The sequence below is a fragment of the Alosa pseudoharengus genome, unplaced genomic scaffold (assembly GCF_046254945.1).
Source record: "Alosa pseudoharengus isolate Yale_2024_CS ecotype anadromous, Long Island Sound unplaced genomic scaffold, YU_APseudo_1.1 YU_APseudo_1.1_scf_1, whole genome shotgun sequence".
Lineage (NCBI taxonomy): Eukaryota > Metazoa > Chordata > Actinopteri > Clupeiformes > Clupeidae > Alosa > Alosa pseudoharengus.
Genome location: NW_027468564.1, coordinates 14,300,133 through 14,320,880, shown reverse-complemented (window position 1 = coordinate 14,320,880; position 20,748 = coordinate 14,300,133). Strand labels below are relative to the sequence as shown.

General features: G+C 42.8%; 1 protein-coding gene across 1 annotated transcript in view; it reads left to right on the top strand.

The window, feature by feature from the left end:
- Positions 1 to 7,457, top strand: part of gaa2 (alpha glucosidase 2) — a 43,158-nt gene extending 35,701 nt beyond the window's left edge. Inside the window, exons 20-21 of the mRNA XM_076282172.1 lie at positions 681 to 827; positions 6,032 to 7,457. Of these exons, the coding sequence (XP_076138287.1) occupies positions 681 to 827; positions 6,032 to 6,094 (210 nt within the window). The 3' untranslated portion in view covers positions 6,095 to 7,457. The remainder of the gene's footprint in view (positions 1 to 680; positions 828 to 6,031) is intronic.
- Positions 7,458 to 20,748: the final 13,291 nt, after the last annotated feature.

The following is a 20,748-nucleotide window of genomic DNA, read 5'->3' as shown; positions in this document are numbered from 1 at the left end:
ACCCAAAGACCAGTCTAGTTCATAAACCATCTTCCAACCCGGACTCTCTAAACCAGTACCCAAAGACCAGTCTAGTTCATAAACCATCTTCCAACCAGGACTCTAAACCAGTACCCAAATACCAGTCTAGTCCATAAACCATCTTCCAACCAGGACTCTCTAAACCAGTACCCAAAGACCAGTCTAGTTCATAGAACAGTCTAGTTCATAAACCATCTTCTAACCAGGACTCTTTAAACCAGTACCCAAAGACCAGTCTAGTTCATAAACCATCTTCCAACCAGGACTCTCTAAACCAGTACCCAAAGACCAGTCTAGTTCATAAACCATCTTCCAACCAGGACTCTCTAAACCAGTACCCAAAGACCAGTCTAGTTCATAAACCATCTTCCAACCCGGACTCTCTAAACCAGTACCCAAATACCAGTCTAGTTCATAAACCATCTTCCAACCAGGACTCTAAACCAGTACCCAAATACCAGTGTAGTCCATAAACCATCTTCCAACCAGGACTCTCTAAACCAGTACCCAAAGACCAGTCTAGTTCATAAACCATCTTCCAACCAGGACTCTTAGAACTCTTTCCCCAAAACTTGCACAATTCTCACAAACATGTAGAATGTAAAACGGGTTCTTTGTATCGGTTCAGTCTTAAAACTACATATCCCATGACTCCATAGGGCACCATGACCTCAGAGGTGCTGCAGGAAAATGTGGAGGCTAGCTACATCACAGTGGAAACGGTCTCCATTTATGGTGTGAAGGCGGAGCCTGAGAGTGTGACTGTGAACTCACAAGATGCAGAATTCACCTACCGAGCGAATCAGGTGAGCAAATCATCACATCGTCAGCTCAGTGGGCAGGGCTACTAGTTACACTCTCACACACGCACACGCAAGCGTGTACACTCGCACACGCACGCATACACACACACACACTTTGTGGGAGAACTCTCTTTGGTTTACATTCCAAAAAATGTAAACTCACTTGTCCTGTGGTACGGGAGTCAATTTCACTGTTGGTAACGTGATAGGGACGGGACGGGCAGAAATGAACGGGAGCGGGCGGGAGGGGAACGGAGCCTGAGATAAAATTAAAACATGCGGTGAGTGCACCCAAAGATTGCAAGGCATTTCTAGAAAAGAGAACCACTTACAACTCACAATACGTTGATTGGCTACTGCTACCCGCAGAGTAGCCTATCAGAGCAATACAAAGCAGCTGCCCTGTTAACAAGCCAATCAATCAGCGTCAGCGACTACACCGAAAACTGAAGGTGTTTTCTATTACCATATCAACGTGAGCTAATCGCTAACGTTATCAGAGATGCTAGTTTTTGTAACGGCAGGAATAAACACACATGGTAACAAAATCAATCTAAACATGTGTAGCTTTACTCAACACTTTAACACTAGGATACAGTGTAATTGTCAAGTTGTATGGCTCACTGTGTTCAACGTCGATCTTAATACTCTAGTAGGCCTATATTTGTAGAGGTTTCTTGTTTCGAAAGTTGAATCCGCATTTTCCTCTAGACTTAAACGTGTATTTATTTGTGCTGAGACTGTGTAGGCCTATTGGTGTTGTGTTTGGCTATGTTTTAAGATTGTGAAATGAATAAATAGCCTATCAGAAGAGGCTTTTGCGAAATAGCCAAAAGATGAATGATAATGCACCTTACTGTTCGCGAGATGGAAAGAGGAAATATAATTTACATGTCCATTTAATTATAGCCAAATCTAATGCACTTTTGTGCGTTTTAAATCCGAAATAAGATGGAATGCGAGGAGACTGCTATTAACTTTAACCCTTAGAACCCGATTGACGCAAAGTGCGTCAAAAAACACACCCTTTCTTCTCTGTTACATTGCTCCGAAACTGTTCATCGCAGCGAGATGAAATCTTTATTGCACGACAGAGCAGAAGTGGGGCTTTCCAACGAGACTACACACTTGTCTGTACGATCAAGTATGAAAATTAAAAAAAAATCATGAAATTAAATCAAATTGCATCATATTTACAGTCTATACTTCTCTGCGTTCACCTGCACACACATTACTCTAGTTTGAATAACTCGCGAACCCGTGATCGCATCGATATGGCAAGCATATCAGATGAAAGAGGGGGCACAGGGCTATCCATTGGTACCATGTTTATCGATCCTTCTGGCTTATGAAACCAGACGAAGTGACTGCAAAATAATAACGTCATGTACTAGACTTGTAGTCAAGACCGCCTAAACCGAGACCAAGACACTACCAAGACCAGAGGGTATCAAGACCGAGACCAAGACGAGACCAAGGCCAAGACCGACTGAGTCAAGACCAAGACAAAGTCGAGACGAGACCGAGACCAAGACCGAGACCAAAAAAAAAAAAACAGCTAGCGAGCTAGTGTTACCAAAGTCCTTTTAGGCATGTCCCTCCACTCGGCGGCCATATTGCAACGCTTTTTGGGTACTCATCGGGCATCCTATTCAGCAGAAATGCACGTGCGCAAGGCTTCACCACACCAACCGTGCTCCAGTGTCGAGTTCACAACACATGATTGGCACAATGTCTGCACAACACAGCACATAATTGGCTCAAAGTAGTCAACTCACACCACATGATTCGCTCAATGTATACACATGTCGACATTTTGGCGAAGAAGGGGTGGGATATGTGTAGGAGGATTTTTTGAGTGCTGTGTCTCCACATTAGAAAGTCTCTGGTGTTACACCATAACTTGCATCAATTGAATAAGAGCAGCATACTGGGGCAGGGTTCTCAAGTTTTGAGCTCAGCTTGGAGTGAGATTGGGGGGGGGGGGGGGTGCACTCACTCACTAATTATAAAAAAAAATTGGAAAGAAGCATTAACCCTTTGAGACCTTGAATTTGTCATTGTAATCTATACATCCTATATCTGTTTTTTGTCTGGGAAAGTATAATGCATAGCCTATGTCTCTTATGTCAGCCTTATTAAGGGAAACCATTTGTTTTTTTATGTCACCAGGAAGCATGTCAGTAGAAATAACTTTTCATATTTAGGTGGGATAGATTGGAATCTTGAAATATAATAATCGTGACGCTGGGATATTCTATTTGCTCACCAATTTACGAGATGTAGGCCTATATGTACTGAGTGAGACAAATATTTTATTTATTAGGCTAATTACTTTATTCACTTGAGTAGCCTATATTGTCACTGAATCATTAGACTAAGCATGTGCATGCCGAAACCGAGGACAGCAAGTTCATTATACATTATGGTGGTTGGCAGGTCATTGTCTGCAGCAGTCCTGTATGTTTAGAAAAAAATGTAGGCCTATGTGTAGCATACTCGCTCAAATTGATAACACTCGTTAATAATAAGCTAATTTTCATTCATTGTTGACATGGTCCATGGAGGATCAGATGGGTGTCCCGGGACCTGATGAACACGGCGCTAAAAAGCACAAACGAGTGTGAAAGTTGCAGCCGTGACGACAGGGAAAGTTCAGGCAGCCACGAGAGTGATTGGTCGTGTAAAATGAACGTTGCTGATGTCTGGCTTACACAAAGCTATAACGACACAATCATTAGGTTTTCTTAATGACCGACAGTTTAGTTTAGTTTATAGATAAGAAATAATTTTGCCATAAAGTAGGCTAGGCCAAATGTTCGTGAAAAGGCTTAATTTACACACCCTGTAAAGTACCATAAGTAGGCTGGTTTACCAAATGACAGTTGAATTTCTGAATAAAAAGAATGTTGGTGCAGTTTTGAAATCTTAAACGTGTAACCCCACACAAGCATAACGTGGTTGTAGGGAGGGGATGTGCTATTTTGGAATTTTACCTGGATACAACGAATAGCCTACTATTTTTTGATTGGATGTCGGTGGCTATTTATTTTTTTGATTTTGCTGGTGAGTGGTGCGCTAGTTCTGAACCCTGCGAGAAATCCTCTCGTATCCCTGCGCCTCCTCTAATAATTATGCAGAACAATGCAGAGACAGAGCATGTCATGAATGTTTGTGACTGTGAGCTCACTCACTGTAAATGTTTTCGTAGACTGGGTGAGATGAAACTATGTAGGCTATAGCAATTGCATGACAATGATGAGAGAGAGAGACTTTGCAAAACTTGCATTTTGCAGAATGCTTCTTTCTTGCCCCTGGACTGCAAATTTCTTTATGTTCCGTGAATGCAAATTTAATGATGGCGGAATTCGCTGACATTATTAGCCTACTAGGTCTGACTGAGACTGACAGCTACGACGTAAACCTAACGTTTCGCGCTGGCTACACTTGCGTCTTTTGATTGGATGAGCGCCAGTTTCTTAATCACAACAAAATACATGTATGTCATTGATTGGTTGCATTTGAAAGGTTGCATTTGAAGGGCGTGAAAGGCGAAATAATTTAATGTTTTCGAATGTTATGTTTTGTATCATGGACATATTTGTTGCAAATCTCCCGACCACTATGTCGACCCGAGACCGCAAGACCAAGACAATGAGACCAAGACAAGACCGAGGGATCCGAGACCAAGACAAGACTAAGACCAAAGACGGTCGAGACTGTGACAAGACCGAGACCACCGGTCTCGAGACATCCAACTCTATCATGTACACAAACCAATGCTGCACACTCATTACTCTCGTTTGAATTACTCGCGGACCCGTGATCGAATAGATATGCCACGCATGTCAGATGAAAGAGGAGACTACATCCTTCTGGGTTATAAAACAGACGAAGTGACAGCAAAATAATAACTTCATATAGCTGGACTTACCCCACGTTTTTGTCTGTTCTTGTGGCAAAGCATGTTTATAATCCAATGCTATCATGTGTTTCTCTATGGCAAAGCATGTTCATATTCCGGTTTTGAGATCCTAGCAAATTCCTGCATGGCATCCAATTCAAGGCTCACATTGCATCCCAATTTGTTCAACAAATAAACACCTTTTTTGCATTTACTTTGTTCATGGCAATGCAATAAAAAGTTGAGAATTATTATGACTGCATACACACAGGCACGCAGGCTAACACGCAACCTCGGGTCAAGTCAGGTCAGATCAGTTCGTGTCACCGATATGGAGCGCAGAAAGGTCATTTTTCATCACTAAATAAAAAATGGCATTTATTTCCGTAAATCACACAGCAAATATTTCTGTAAATTGCTCAGCCCCAGAGTATCCCTCCAACATGGCAATTATATTGCCCGATTCAGGACAGTCTGCCCTACACACACATGAAATGCATGTAGAGCTGTGAGCTTGCTGTGGTGAGATACATGTTGAAATATAAGAATTTTTATAATACACTTTTTATATTTTAATTCTTTAAAAATCAAAATAAAATCAATGCTAGTATTAATACATGAAATGATGGCAGATCTGAATAGCCTAGACTCTCCTGAAAAAAAACAATATATAATATATGTGTGTGGCACTTACAATGACCAGAATAAATCCTTATGAATAAAGGTAGTGAAAATGCCCTAATAACAGCTTAGGGTTCTAAGGGTTAAAGAGGCCTGTATCTACAATTGAAACTATCAGCAGCCTATGACGCAAATAGCCTTATCCAGTCTATGGATGTCTGCTTTAGTTGTTGACAGCAGGGTTTTTGTACGATTTAAAATTATACTTTCTAGATTTTGAATCTAGAATCCATGTTGAAGAGCTGATGTCCGTTATTGTTCGTGCAAATATAGACCGATTCATGTCCCTTGCATTTTGCAACTGTGAGGTCCATGGTAGGCGCCCGAAATAAATATTGTTTCATTTTGCGAGTGATCTCCACACTCAAAACTGCAAAAATGCTGAGGGAGTTCCCAAGCTAAGGTATAAGCTAGGCCTATTAGGCTACACAACATAAATTGTCACTATGCTGGCGACCCAAATAAGATCTACGACCCCTACGGGGTTAGTAACGTGATCGGGATATGACGGGAGTATTTGTGTAGGCTCGGGATGGGATGGGAGCGACAATCGATTCCCGTGTCACCCTCTACTCCACTCTCTCTCTCTCTCTCTCTCTCTCTCTCTCTCTCTCTCCTCCAGGTTCTTACTGTGACAGAGTTGGGTCTGAACTTGAGCAAGAACTTCACCATCAGTTGGATGTAGGCCTTCGCTCCAGCTGCTCTGGGACTTTCCGGAATATTCTGTTTGGGAATTCTGTGGAGGGACGGAAGGGATCCCTCCCCGCATCTTCCCCATGAACTGGCAGAGCGGAGCGTCGTCCAATCAGAGGCCTCTCTGCTGGGTCACGTGACACATGACCATGAAGCCTCTGGGGTGCAACACCACACTGGCATCTCTGATGGTCCACCTGCTGTTTCATACAAGGAAATGTGCAATACTCTGTGTGTGTGTGTGTGTGTGTGTGTGTGTGTGTGTGAGTGTGTGTGTGCGAGTGTGTGTGCGCATGTGTGTATGTTTGTGCGATCACCCAACCTCAGCTGTACGAGAATGTGTGGGTCCATCGCTACTGAGCTAAATTGCACTAATTATGACGCTTGATGGTAGTGACGATAAGCCAACCTGCCTAGGTGTGCGTGTGTGTGCGTGTGTGTGAGAGAGTGAGCCTGTCTGCCATGCCTGTGCCAATTGTCCCTCTCTGTTCTGTTTGAAAGGACATGTTTACTCTTATTTGCATGTAAACAAAGTTACCCTTATTTACATTATCACCCTTGTTTTTAAAATGCAAATGTATTTTGGGAGATATGATCACTAGCAGGGAGACTCATCGTCCTTTACACGTCAAGCTAGCGACGTCACTCGGGACAGCCGAGACTCATCACCCTTTACACGTCAAACGCGAGACGTCACTGTCGCGAGACGTCACTCTAGCGCAACTGCTACAGCGCCCGTGCCACGCTTGGGTTCAAGTTCCTACGGGGACGTGAGTTCGAGTCTGACCCGCGTAATCTCCTAATCCCACCCCAACTCTCCCACACTCACTTCCTGTCAGCCTCTTCTCCGTCTTGCTCAAATAAAGGCAAAAAGGCCTAAAATATAAATATAAGTGAAGAGCTGGGAATTGTAGTTTTTAAGGCTTATCTCAGAGCAAGTAGAGAGCTGGAAGTTGTAGTTTTTAAGGCTTATCTTAGAGCAAGTGGAGAGCTGGAAGTTGTAGTTTTTAAGACTGATAAAGTGGGGCGGTTGAGAGAAGCAACCTTGTCTGCGCGGCCTCTGGCTTCATCAACTAGTGAGATGGATCACATTGTGTGTGTGTGTGTGTGTGTGTGTAAATATGGTGTGTTTGCAGGTGTGTGTGTGGTTGCGTGCACACGCGCCCGGTTGGTTTTTGTGTTGCCGTTTATGAATAATTGAATAGCCTAATCTCCAAATCCCGTTTGGATGTCATTGATGATGTCATTGATGATGTACCTTCGCAGAGCTAGAATGAGCCGCTTGTATTTTGCTTTAATCTGTTTGTGTTTCAGCTAATGAATGACCTGTTTTAATAAAGACTACTGCACAGAGACTGTGTGTGTTTATGGGGGGGGGGGGGGGTGTTTGTATAGTTGTTGGGCACTCTAACTTCATGTTTTACAAACAGGCTCGCTATAGTGAGCTTTTGTGTTTACTCCCACTCAACAACATGCCACACACACACTCGCGCATTTCCCTGCCGTCTATGGAATCAAAACAACGCCATAAATATTTTGTACCCATGAAAAGATTTTCACATGTGTAATAGAGTTTTGCAGCTGTATAAAACCATTTGTGCTTGTGCACGGAAACTTTGTACTTGTAGAAATATTTTGTCCACATGTGAAAAACTTTTGTCCACTGGGATTTAGTTTGACCGAGTGTGGGGCAGCTTTATAGCTAAAAGGAATTGTATTTACACATACAATTAGGCAGAAAATGGGAGAAGTGTGACATCCATCGTTTGTGTGCTACACTGGATGTACAAAGCTACAAAACTTTTCACAGACAGGAATTTTGTCAGTGTTTTGTCAGCGTTTCTGAAGAGCCAATCAGCACATTGCATCGCCTACTGACTAGCCCAGTGTTTTTCAACCTTTTTTGTGCCACGGCACACTTTTGACACTTAAAATGTCCCACGACACACTAACATCCTGTGTGAAGAAAAAAGTAAACATACCATAGCCTAAAATTTCAAATAATACACAGATATGACCTTATTATGGCTTCTATGCAAGACCTGCTCAAAACAAGCGCCCTCTGTTTCATTTGTAGGTGACTATATCTAATTTAATTGTTGTTATGAACTGGATATGTGATGATTCTGTGAATACTGGATATGGGGCCCCCGTTGCACAATGCCTGCATACCACAAATAGTGCAATCATACAATCAATGAGAGCATGTGGTTATAAATTCTTTGATGCAACAGTTGCTTTTCTGGACCAGTGAGTGACATTTGGGTAATTTTCTGCGGCACACCTGATGATCTCTCACGGCACAGCGGTGGAAAAACACTGCAGTAGCCAATCAGCTCTGCGCACCGACTTGCTGGCCTTGAATCTGCCTGAACGGAGCAGACAGGCACAGAAACGGGACTGACTGCAGAGCAGACGGAGAATTGGCTCAAGCACAAGTAAGTGTATTTGGAGTGGTTACCAAGGTTACCAAGTAAATGTATTTGGAGTGGTTACCAAGTGAGTGTATTTGGAGTGGTTACCAAGGTTGCCAAGTAAGTGTATTTGGAGTGGTGTATTTGTAGTGATTACCAAGTAAGTGTGTCTGGAGTGGTTACCAAGGTCATTGTAAAACGCAGAACACAATCAGTGGGTTTTCACACCAGAGTTATTTCCACCTGTTTTATCGTTATATCGAGGATATGGTCTGATTCGGTGCGCAGCTGATTGGCTAGTCAGTAGGCGATGCAATGTGCTGATTGGCTCATGTGTTGAACATTTAAATAGGTCATATTTGTATTTGTTTATCTCCAGCTTATATCAGAAAGTGACATCTGCAACGCCCCATTTGTCGAGTCATCAATCGTGAAACGTCAATCAACGCAGCAAGTTGACATGTAAGGAAGTTGACATGTCATCCACTTAGAATTATAAGGTTCTATCTGACATTTTTGTCGAAATTGAGTTATCTATATTTTATATCTAACGTATGACATTATATCTAAAGAGGTTTGTTCCACTTAGAATTATAAGGTTCTATCTGACATTTTTTGTAGTGAACAGCATGCTCACTCGGACCCCCCGCCCTGTGTGTGTGTGTGATGTGGAATTTCATTATTAGCACTGATGCTGCTACAGTGGTTATAGCACACACATACACACACACACACATTAAATATTTCATTATTAGCACTGATGGTGCTACAGTGGTTATAGCACACACACACACACACACACATATGAAAGCAGACACACACACACACACACACACACAGATCAAAGCAGATGGGCCTAAACACATAAAAACAGAGGAAGCCAGCAAGTATGTATGTTACAGTAGCATGCAAACTCACACACATACCAACACACACACACATCCACATACCAGCACACAAACACACACATAGCTATACACAAAGACACTCACACACACACACCAGCACACAAACACAATATATAATAATAATATAATAATAATAATATAAATATAGATACACAAAGACAGTGTGCTCACTAATACACACACACACACACAAACTCACACACACACACAAGCAAACACAAACACACATGCACACATACACACACACGTGCAGGCAAGCAGACACACACACCATTACACCCCTACACACACTTACAAGCAAACACACACAGAGAAGCACACATACACAAAAACACGCTGCACTCACACACATGCACACACACACACACACACATGCACACACACACACACACATGCACACACACACACACACACATGCACACACACACACACACATGCACACACACACACACACGCACACACACACACACACACACACTCACATGCACACACAAGCACACACATGCACACACAAGCACACACACACACACACAAACGCGCACATACACAGTACACCATTACACCCCTACACACACTCATTTACACACACAAAAGTTGCAAGAGTAGGGCCAATCCTGTCAACTCAGAGAAAGTGGTAAACCTCCTACAACAAGAGCCCTATGACATTGTTTTGTGAGGAGAATGAAGCCATACAGCTCTTCTATGAGGAGGTTTACCACTTACTGGGAGTTATCCAAGCAGCAACATTCATTCTAATCTGAACAATGAAGTCTACCTGGAAGTGTGAAAAAGTGCAATACACCGAAAATCCACTAGGGGGCAGGTCCCAAAAGGGAGCAAATGTCCATAGACCCCTGTGTTAAGTCTGTGGAGTTAACTCACCCATGTTTGTCACTAAACCACATACCCCACAGGACAAAACAAACTCAACAGGTGATGTAGAATAAAACCCAAATGAACAAGATGGATGGGGCATGTGTTTGTGTTCGAAGAGCAAACGTGTGTTGTCACTCTGCTAGAGAAAGTTGATCTGTGAGAAGCCATAAAGCACGGGAGCAGATTTCCTTCTAAACCTGAAATAAACACACTTCATTCATGCTTTGATATTTCATTAGTGGACCAATCCTGATAAACACACTTCATTCATGCTTTGATACTTCATTAGAAGACCGATCCTGTCACTGCTCCAACAAGTCCAGTAAGAGTGTGAGATTCCTTCATGCCATGTGTGCTTTGTCACCACTACAACACTTCATAGCTTTGTTTTGCAGGGATGTGAATACATCTCAGTCAGGACCACTTAGTTCATTAATCCAGATAGTTCATAACTATGTTATGTTCAATGCATGTTTCATTTGGTGCTATAGCTGTGTTCTGGGAGACCCTGCCCTTCCATGTGCAAACATGAGAAGCCTAAGGCAGAGGGAGCACTCATCTGGTACAGTGTTGCACTGAATGGAGAGATGACCTTGGTGGTCAATGCATGCCATGTCCGACTATAGAAAAATAAAGTTTGAAGAAGAAAAAGTTTGAAGAAAAAGAGATGACCTTGGTGGTCAATGCATGCCATACCTGACTACAGAAAAAGAACGTTTGAAGAAGAAAAAGAGATGACCTTGGTGCTCAATGCATGCCATGTCCGACTACAGAAAAAGAACGTTTGAAGAAGAAAAGAGATGACCTTGGTGGTCAATGCATGCCATGTCCGACTACAGAAAAAGAACGTTTGAAGAAAAAGAAATCAAATACTCTATTTTTGTTATGGCATAGAAAACAATGAAATAAATACAATGACAACAGGTTCATCACATTTCCTTTCAGAATCTTTATTTAGACATTTAAATGTCAGAAACACATTTTATGTACATATTTTGATTCAGAAAAACAAGCATGTTTTATTGTTCTATATCAACACATACATGGGGCATTATGGGGCAGCCGTGGCCCACTGGTTAGCACTGGACTTGTAACCGGAGGGTTGCCGGTTCAAACCCCGACCAGTGGGCCGCGGCTGAAGTGCCCTTGAGCAAGGCACCTGACCCCTCACTGCTCCCCGAGCGCCGCCATTGTAGCAGGCAGCTCACTGCGCCGGGATTAGTGTGTGCTTCACCTCTCTGTGTGTTCACTGTGTGCTGAGTGTGTTTCACTAATTCACAATTGGGTTAAATGCAGAGACCAAATTTCCCTCACGGGATCAAAAAAGTATATATACTTATATATACATAAACACTGACATCTCAGATCAGCAAATCATTTTTCAAAGAAATTCAGCAAAAAACAGAATACATCATTGCTAAAACATTCTCATAATCCACACATTAATTTAAGGGAAAGAGCATAATATGAAGAAAGCAACATACCGCATTTGTTTAGTTTCATCAAAACAGCAGTACATAATTGAATATACATACATACATTACACATGTGTATGAACAGGAGTGTGTGACTGGTGTTCCTGCAGTTTATTTATACAGTCTATGGGCCAAAGCTGGAGCTAATGCCATAGTAACAAGCAGGGCCACAGATCAAGCATCACAATGGATGTTGCTACGGTTACGTGGTTACTGCGGAATGTTGTGCAGTGTCTTGACTTGATGAATTTAATGGGCCGTTCTTTTTGTCTTCTAATCGCGACTTGCATCTCGATAGTGACGTCACGTCTGTATCGGAAAACAGGTAACAGCTGTTTTTTGCGTTCTGTTTGTACACAACACGACGAGTCGGAGATAATGATGGACGCCCCCAGGAAAATCGCTCTTGCATTAGCTCTGAAAGAGTACAGAGAGCTACAATCCAAGTATGTGGTTCATCAGCGAAATATGGAAGAAGATGATAGAAAACGGAGAATGTAAGTACATGTTTCAGCTAATTTGAAAGTAGTCTATGAATGTTTTAACCGCTGTTTAAGTGAAAATTCCGTTGCTACGTAACGTAGGCCTAACTTGTAACGGCTTTTTATGTATAACATTGTAGCCTAACGCTTGTTGCGACATGCAGATGTCCAATTAAAGGTTAAAGAGCGGAAGCGGGGGTTGGGCTACTCATTCACTGAGACATCATTACACTGGAAACACAAGGGAAGTCAATTAATAAAACAAGCGCGATACACGAACGGGGGTAGTCACATACAAAACACCGGGTAAAACACATGATAAGCGCTTTCAGACATACGTGTAAGACCGGAGGTTCTGCCGATGTTAAACGGTGGGGCCGTATATCTGAACGACATAACCGGTCATATGGAAGTCCGAATTCACCCGGTGTTTATACTACCCCCGACCTAGTATTTCCTCCGGACATTATGTAAATGTGCTGTGTCTGAACGAGGCTTAGAACATGCGGTTAAAATTCACACCTAGTGAGAGGGCGTGTTGGTGACGTTTCTTTCGTGCGTCCATGTGGTTAAATCTGACTTAAATGCCAGTGTTATGATGGAGTGGCAAAGTGCTGTCCAGAAAATCTCCGACATGGAAAGATGCAGACATCACGGAGCTACTGTCCATGAGGGCATACAACATTTTGATAAAACACATGAAGGGAATGGCACGTTGTAGCCTACAACTGCATGGCAAGGCCAAACGAATTCAAAAGACTGAATCATCATAAGCAGAAGGCGCTGAAAAGGCAGTAGCCTACAGCGACGTCGTTGACGACAATAACAGGAGTATTTAATAAATTGTTAGCCAACACGGTTTTCTGTTCATTGATTGCCTTAGGCAGAATTAGGCTACAGAAAAGAATACAGGATTTTTTTCTCTCCCGGCAGTAAAGACAGTAGATTTGTGTTTAAAATTAAATGAAAACTAAAGGTAGGCTATAGGCTAATTATGCATATGACCATCCAGAGGAGGCTGGTGATCTGTCAAGAATGATGAAGATCGTAAGATACAGATGGTTTTATTGTTGCTGTCATTATTACCACAAACACGAATTGACAACGAAACCATGGCGATCGTGGGTTATATCTTGCCTGTTTATTAGGCCATGCACAGCCCTGTCAGAACTCCGTGTAGCATGCATACTGGCAGTTTTCATAAACCATCACCAGCTAGTTCGCACTTTGGATATATCGTTGGATTGTGAAAAGCCCAATTTCGAATAACTACAGTACAACAGATGAGGTAGGCTGCATCTTTTGCAATTAGAATTTCGTGTTGGTGAGACCTGTTGCCTATCAGACATGTCATCTCGAGTTCCACGACAGCTTAGCTAGTGCCACCGAAATATGACACTGAAATCCTCTCACTATTGGAGTCGCTCAGATAGAAACAGCTGTAACGTGGTTAGGACACTTTTGCTGTGGAGTGGAGACGCCATAAGTTAGGTGTGGTTTTGACAATCAGAAAAGCAATATACTGAAATAGTTTAATGATGTAAAGTCAAGTGCTGGTCTGGTGTGTGTGCACGCAGTTTTTATTGATGAGTCGGAGTGGCAAGGGCATTATAAAACTTCTCGCTCTTAGGCCTACTCATACACCGCGCTGAAATGGCGTAGCTGTCTAAATTCAAATCATATCATGCTAGGGCAGAAATCGTGGGACATACATTATTTTGTTATTCAGCACCCATGGTCAAAAATATGTTCCCGCGCGCCTGCATTACGTTGAAAACAGATAAATGTGTTTACTCGAAGCACACATACAAATACTGTATGTGCGCACTTACGTGACTATCCTACTTCAAGTATTAGCCTACGCACAATAGATTTCTCTTCTTTAGCCTATAATACATAGGCTACACTTTGTAAACAAAAAGCAGCTGTGACAAGCAGCGGCCGCATATATTCTGCGTCATATATCTCGCATCTTGTGAACTCTGAGCCCCCACCCCTCACTCGACAACCACACGGAGATTCTGTAATGTGCGTGTATGTCGTTCACACATACGTCCGTATAAGGTCAGTATTAGGTCCGCAGGTTAGGATCATATCTGAATCATCCGAAGGGTAGGACCTCCGTTTGACAAACCTCCGCATGTACTCCGGAGGTTATATCTGAAAGCGCTTGATGTAGGCTACAACCTAAAGAAAGACTCTAGGCCTACAAGCTAACACATACATGGCAAGATATAGGCTACGCAATTACACTCACAAAAGATGCAGTTTTTAAATGCAGTCTACCTAAGATGTTGAAAGATATTAGTGGAACTTTATTCTAGGTTTTCTAAGCCGAATGCTGTAAGCTACTCGGATACGTTAACCTGCAACAAAGAAAGGTGCCCCAGTCTGCTCTCTTTTATAGACTTGCCTGATTTTGCAGCCTCAACTGGATGATGGAATATCCCACTTTAATTAGAGTCTACCTATATGTTATATAAGTTTAGAATACCTATTCTGTAAAGTTCTTAAGATCTATTGCTAGTATAAGCAATCAACCCCTTTTTACTGCCTTAAGAAACAAAACAATATAACAAAGCAATAGATTTTAAACAACATTTATTAATTTTAGGTTTTCTCTTTTATCAGGGCACTGATCTCGATTGTATTGCGCTCCAGACATCAAATTATCCTCAAGACGGGAACTGAGTGGGAAATAATGCTCAACTGGAGTGATGCCACCTTTGCTCGTCATCTGAGGATCTCAAAACACCAGTTTGAGTACCTATTGACCAAGTTACAGGAGAACGGCCTACACACTGATCACACCCAAGGAAGGACTCTTCCTCTGGTATATGGCCAATCAGAACAGCTTCAGGGAGATTTCTGACAAATTTGATGTATCACAATCAGCAGCGCATGGAATCATCCACCAAGTGCTGACCATCATGTCAGGCATAGGAAACACCTTCATCTCCTGGCCAAATGCTTGTGAAAAAGCTGCCTCTGCTGCTGCCTTTCACCGTGTCTGTGGCCTTGATGGGGTTATTGGGGCAATTGATGGCTGCCACATCAGGGTCCAGAGGCCACCCATAAGAGGAGGGGATTATATGAACCGCAAGGCATACTATTCTGTTTTCCTTCAGGGGATTGTGGATGACCGGGCCCGCTTCATTGACATCTTTGCAGGACCACCAGGCAGGGTGCATGATGCCAGAATGCTGAGGAGTTCCACCTTCTTCACACACTGGCAGGAGAAGATGGGGGAGCTCTGTCTGCTTGGGGATAGTGCCTACATTGGCCATACCTTCCCATTCATCAAGACTCCAAAGCGTGACAATGGGGCTCTAACGGTGGAAGACCTTAGGCACAACTCGAAGATCAGCCAGGGGAGGGTTATTGTGGAGAATGCCTTTGGAAGAATGAAGTGCAAATGGAGGCGTCTACGTGACCTCCAGAACACCCGCATTGACATTGTGGTCATGATAATTATGTCTGCTTGTTTCTTACACAACATGTGTATCGCTGCTTCAGCCGTATGTCCAGAACACCGACATGGCTGCCCAAGGCAGGATGATCACAATGAGTAGACAAATTTTTACAGTTGAAAAGCTTCTAAATATATTTACTCTTACAATGCATTCGCTTTCTGTTGTTATTGATGTTTACTTGTTATATTCTGTGTGTACTAATGATAATGTTTTACCTAAATTGAATGCTTCATCATTTTCTAGCCCACAGTATGGTTTTGAGCAATTAAATATTTATTTTCCATTAAAAAAAAATACTAAATAAGAAACATAGAATAAAATTATTACAAAATATATTAAACATACATACACACACACAACTTCACTTAACAAACTAAAGATTTTGAATAAATATATATATATATATACATCTTAACAAACAAATATAATTATATTAAATAATAACATATATTAAATAATAACATATAATAATAACAAATATAATTCAATAGAGGGAGGATCAAATGTCACTCAGAATTTATCGATTAATCGTGTAATCAGGCTTTCAAAGCCCTGCTGGGAAGTCCTCATCTGGGCCATGGTCTCCTGGTGGCGTTGCTGGCTGGCCATTTCGGTTTCCCGGAGGAAAGTCAGGAGGTCATCGTCCCTTGGACGCTTGCGTGGCATTCTTGGGGTGGTACAGGGTGTTTCTGGTGGGTTGGAGTATGCTGTGCTGGTTGTTGGGCTGGGTGTTGATGTGCGTGAGGTGGTGGCAGAGACAGTAGGTGTTGATGTGCGTGAGGTGGTGGCAGAGACAGTGGTGTGGGAGGTGGTGAGTGTGGCAGTGGCAGCTTCACTGCAAACCACTGCTTCCTGTCTTCGGACATCCACCCCATCTTTCGTTCCTACAAAAGGGAACACCACATCATGTTGGGCCCCAAGCAGATCATCCATTTCTTTATAGAATTGGAAACGCATGGGGCCCTTCCCTGTGCTGGTGTTATTATCTTTGACCTTTTTATACCCCTCTGTTACGTCCCTCCACTACCTTTGGTGCTGTTTCCTTCCCTGTTGCTGTCATTGTCTCCTTAATTGTGTGCAGGTGTGACCTGTTAGGAGTGGGCGGAGCCACCCCTTTAAATATCTGTGCAGCCGTGCAGTCCAAGAAGACTTGTGTTCCGCTACCATGCCTATTGTTGGTCTTCCTGTGTTGGTCCTATTCTGTTATAGTTAAACTCCCTTTTTCTGTTGTTTTGTAATTTACCCCATTGTTTAAATAAACCCCTAGACAAAACGAGCCCAATTGACATTTTTGTCATTTTATGTTGTGGCCAGTGCGCCTGGTCATAACATTTGGGCCCTCGTCCGTTTTTGAATCTGGTAGGTTTTTTTTTTTAGTGCGATTTTTGGGTGAGTACCTTAAATTGTTCTGGGTAGAGAAGCGTGCACCTCAATTAGTAAGCCGCCGGGCAGACACTGAGTCTGCCACTTTATTATTTTAGTTTCATTATTTTTGGTGGTATCCTTAGTCGGTACGTTTCGGGGGTTGTGGTAGGCTGCGCAATCGGTCTGCTGCGTCCTCACGAGCTCGACGTTTAAAGTACACCGGGTAGGGGGATCCGCTGAAGACTAGTGAGGTTAGTTAGTTTTTGTTTGAATTGGTAAGTAGGGTTGGGGTGTAGCAGCGAATCTCCCAGTCCTCCGGTACTCTGTTTTTGTCTTGATTAGTGCATTGCATATAGCTACTGTAGTAGTGTTTAAACAGGCTGAGGTCAAGGTTGGCTGCAGTGATTTTCGGGGCTTTTGCCCATTCGTGTGTAACTTTTCCTCAACTTGTCAGTATTGTGGCGTGGTTTTGTGGTCATTTTGGGGATTTTGCTGACTTTGTTTAGATTTTGTAGTCGTGTAGCAGCCTGTAGTAGGCCAAATTTGTTTTTGTTTTATTTTGGATTGTTCGGCTATATTAATCATGTCTGTGGCTCAGGAGTTTGTGGAAAACCCTTCTGTAGAGGCGTTTAATAGTCTTAAAAAAGACGAACTTTTGGAATTGGCTACGTTTTTTGAAATTGAGTTATCCGCTTCTGAGAAACGCCTAAAACAAAGCATAAAAACTGTCCTGCTACCAGTTTTGGTAGAGAGAAGGGTTCTGCCTCCTGTTGATATGAGTGAATCTATCCGTTTAAAGGAGCTTTCGATTCGGGAGAAAGAATTGGATAACGAGAGAGAGTTGTTGCGCTTAAAAGCCACAGAGAATGAGCTAGAGATTAAACGTTTGGAGTTTAGAGCTAAGCAAGAGAATATTGACATTCACACTGGATCTTTTGACGTTAGTAAAAACATTAGGCTTGTGCCACCTTTTATTGAGCGAGATGTGGAAAAATATTTCCCGCACTTTGAGAAAGTTGCGTCCACCTTGAAATGGCCTAAAGAGGTGTGGACGCTTCTAATTCAGTCAGTCTTAACTGGCAGAGCTCAGGAGGTTTATTCATCACTGTCACTTGAACAAAGTGCGGATTATGATTTGGTTAAGGAACATATTCTTCGCTGTTACCAACTGGTTCCCGAAGCATACAGACAGCGCTATCGGCGGTTTAGAAAGACAGAGCGTCAGACTTATGTCGAGTTTGCACGTGAGAAAGAGGCTTTATTTGATCGGTGGTGTTCATCAAGGGAAATAGACAGCCGGGAAAAGTTACGAGCACTGATTTTAGTTGAAGAGTTTAAAAACTGCTTGCCTGATGCTGTAGCTACGTACCTTAATGAACATAAGGTCGAGTCTCTGCAAGAAGCTGCTGTCTTAGCGGACGAATTTGTACTTACACACAGGGTATTTTCCGAAGACGGGCAAAGGCCTAGGTCTCAGTTCATTCACACAGGAGTCCAGTCTACCAGTCGCTCAGAGCAGGCATGTTTCTATTGTAAGAGGCCTGGGCGCTTAGTGGCAGAGTGTCCAGTGCTGATGGAGAAACAAGCTGCGAAAGGCGTTGGGCTGATTACAGCGGAGTTAAATTCTGCGTTGCCCTGCCCTGAGTTATCGAGCGCGGTGAAGACTGGCTATGATCCATTTATTAGTGATGGTTTTGTGTCGTTGCCTGGTGACCAACACCTCACTCCAATACGCATCCTACGTGACACTGGTGCTGCGCAATCGTTCATCTTGCACGGTGTTCTACCTTTGTCTCGAAGAACAAAAACTTCCGAGAATGTGTTGGTCCGTGGCTTCGAGATGGGCTTTACAGTCGTTCCGCTCCATCGCATTGACTTAAAATCCAGTGTGATTACCGGACGCGTTGCTGTTGGAGTTTGTCAATCGTTGCCCATTCCTGGCATTTCATTTATACTGGGCAATGATTTAGCTGGCAGCAATGTGTGGAATCGTGTGGGTTCTAAAGTTCTCCATCGGGTGGTTGCTGTGCCTGGCAAGTCAGCAGACCATATAGTGGAGAAGAATCCCAAAGGCTCGTCCTCTCTCGTTAATTTAAATTTTTGTGATTCTTTTTCTAAGTTTAACAAATCTTGCCAGCCCTTATCCACAGATCGACCATTTAAAGAGGGCGATAAAGTGCGTGTGCAACTTCCCTTCCCTGCCCGTTTCAGTGGTCCGTATGTGGTAAAGCGCAGACCATTTGAACCTGCATGAAAGGTGCTTGAAAGCATCTGATGCATGGAGCTTGATCGTGCAGCCTTTTAACATCAAGATCAAGCTGGTACTGATAAAGTTACTTTATTTATAAGTACCTTAGTCAATGTTTTTATGTCTGCGGTTACTTTGTAACTGTTTTGTCATGTGTTTTTGTTTGTTTGTTTTGTGTGTCTTGTGTGTTTGTTCATGTTTCAGATTACAGCCTTTATTACAGCCTTTCTTGTTTATTGTATTGTTATGGAGACTGGAGTCACCATTTTGGTATGGGGGTGTTACGACCCTCCACTACCTTTGGTGCTGTTTCCTTCCCTGTTGCTGTCATTGTCTCCTTAATTGTGTGCAGGTGTGACCTGTTAGGAGTGGGCGGAGCCACCCCTTTAAATATCTGTGCAGCCGTGCAGTCCAAGAAGACTTGTGTTCCGCTACCACGCCTATTGTTGGTCTTCCTGTGTTGGTCCTATTCTGTTATAGTTAAACTCCCTTTTTCTGTTGTTTTGTAATTTACCCCATTGTTTAAATAAACCCCTAGACAAAACGAGCCCAATTGACATTTTTGTCATTTTATGTTGTGGCCAGTGCGCCTGGTCATAACACCCTCCACTAAGGTGGACCACTTCCTGGCCACCTTGTCAGGGCAGAATGCTTCCTTGTACTGTTCAGTAAGTTTTGAGGCCATATCTGCCCACAGCTCCTTCTTATTCTTCCGGCCAAACTTTAGCCGGCTGTTGAGGTCACTCATAGATTTTGGGAGACCCTCTCCCTCCCTCTCCAGATGTAGCCTCATCAGGTCCACCAGGAAGAGGGTTTGCTCCCTCGTAAAAAAATCATGCTTCCGCATGGGCAGCGCTATGGGATCGTTAGCAGAGGGTGCCTCAGGGCAGCTGCCTATATAACACATAAAAGCATTATGCCAGTAAGCACAAGGTTATTAACATCCTTACTAATGCTATTCTAATGATTAAACTATGGTCATTATTTCCATTATCTTACCAGCTTCAACGAGGTTGACTTTGATGGATAGGTCCCCATCAGCATAGAATACTGTGGGGTCGGCTTCATGCTGGTACAGAGGACCAGGGAACCGCAAGGTCCTCTGTGAGTTGAGGAACAGGTCCATACACGGCAATTACATTATAGCCATGATTTAGCTTGAATGAACATGTAATGGTACTGACCACAATTGGCTTGTTAATCCTTGACCTATGTTTCAGGTCTCAACTAATTATCACACATACATATCATAACAACCCTGAAGAGGTTTCCATTGTGTTCAGAGTGGGTGAAGTGCTTTGCTCTAACCAGGCACATTAAGGATTCACCCATTTATGGCCTATTCACACCAAGAACGATAACTATGTGTGAACGTCGTCATTCATATTAATTAACGCACGATATA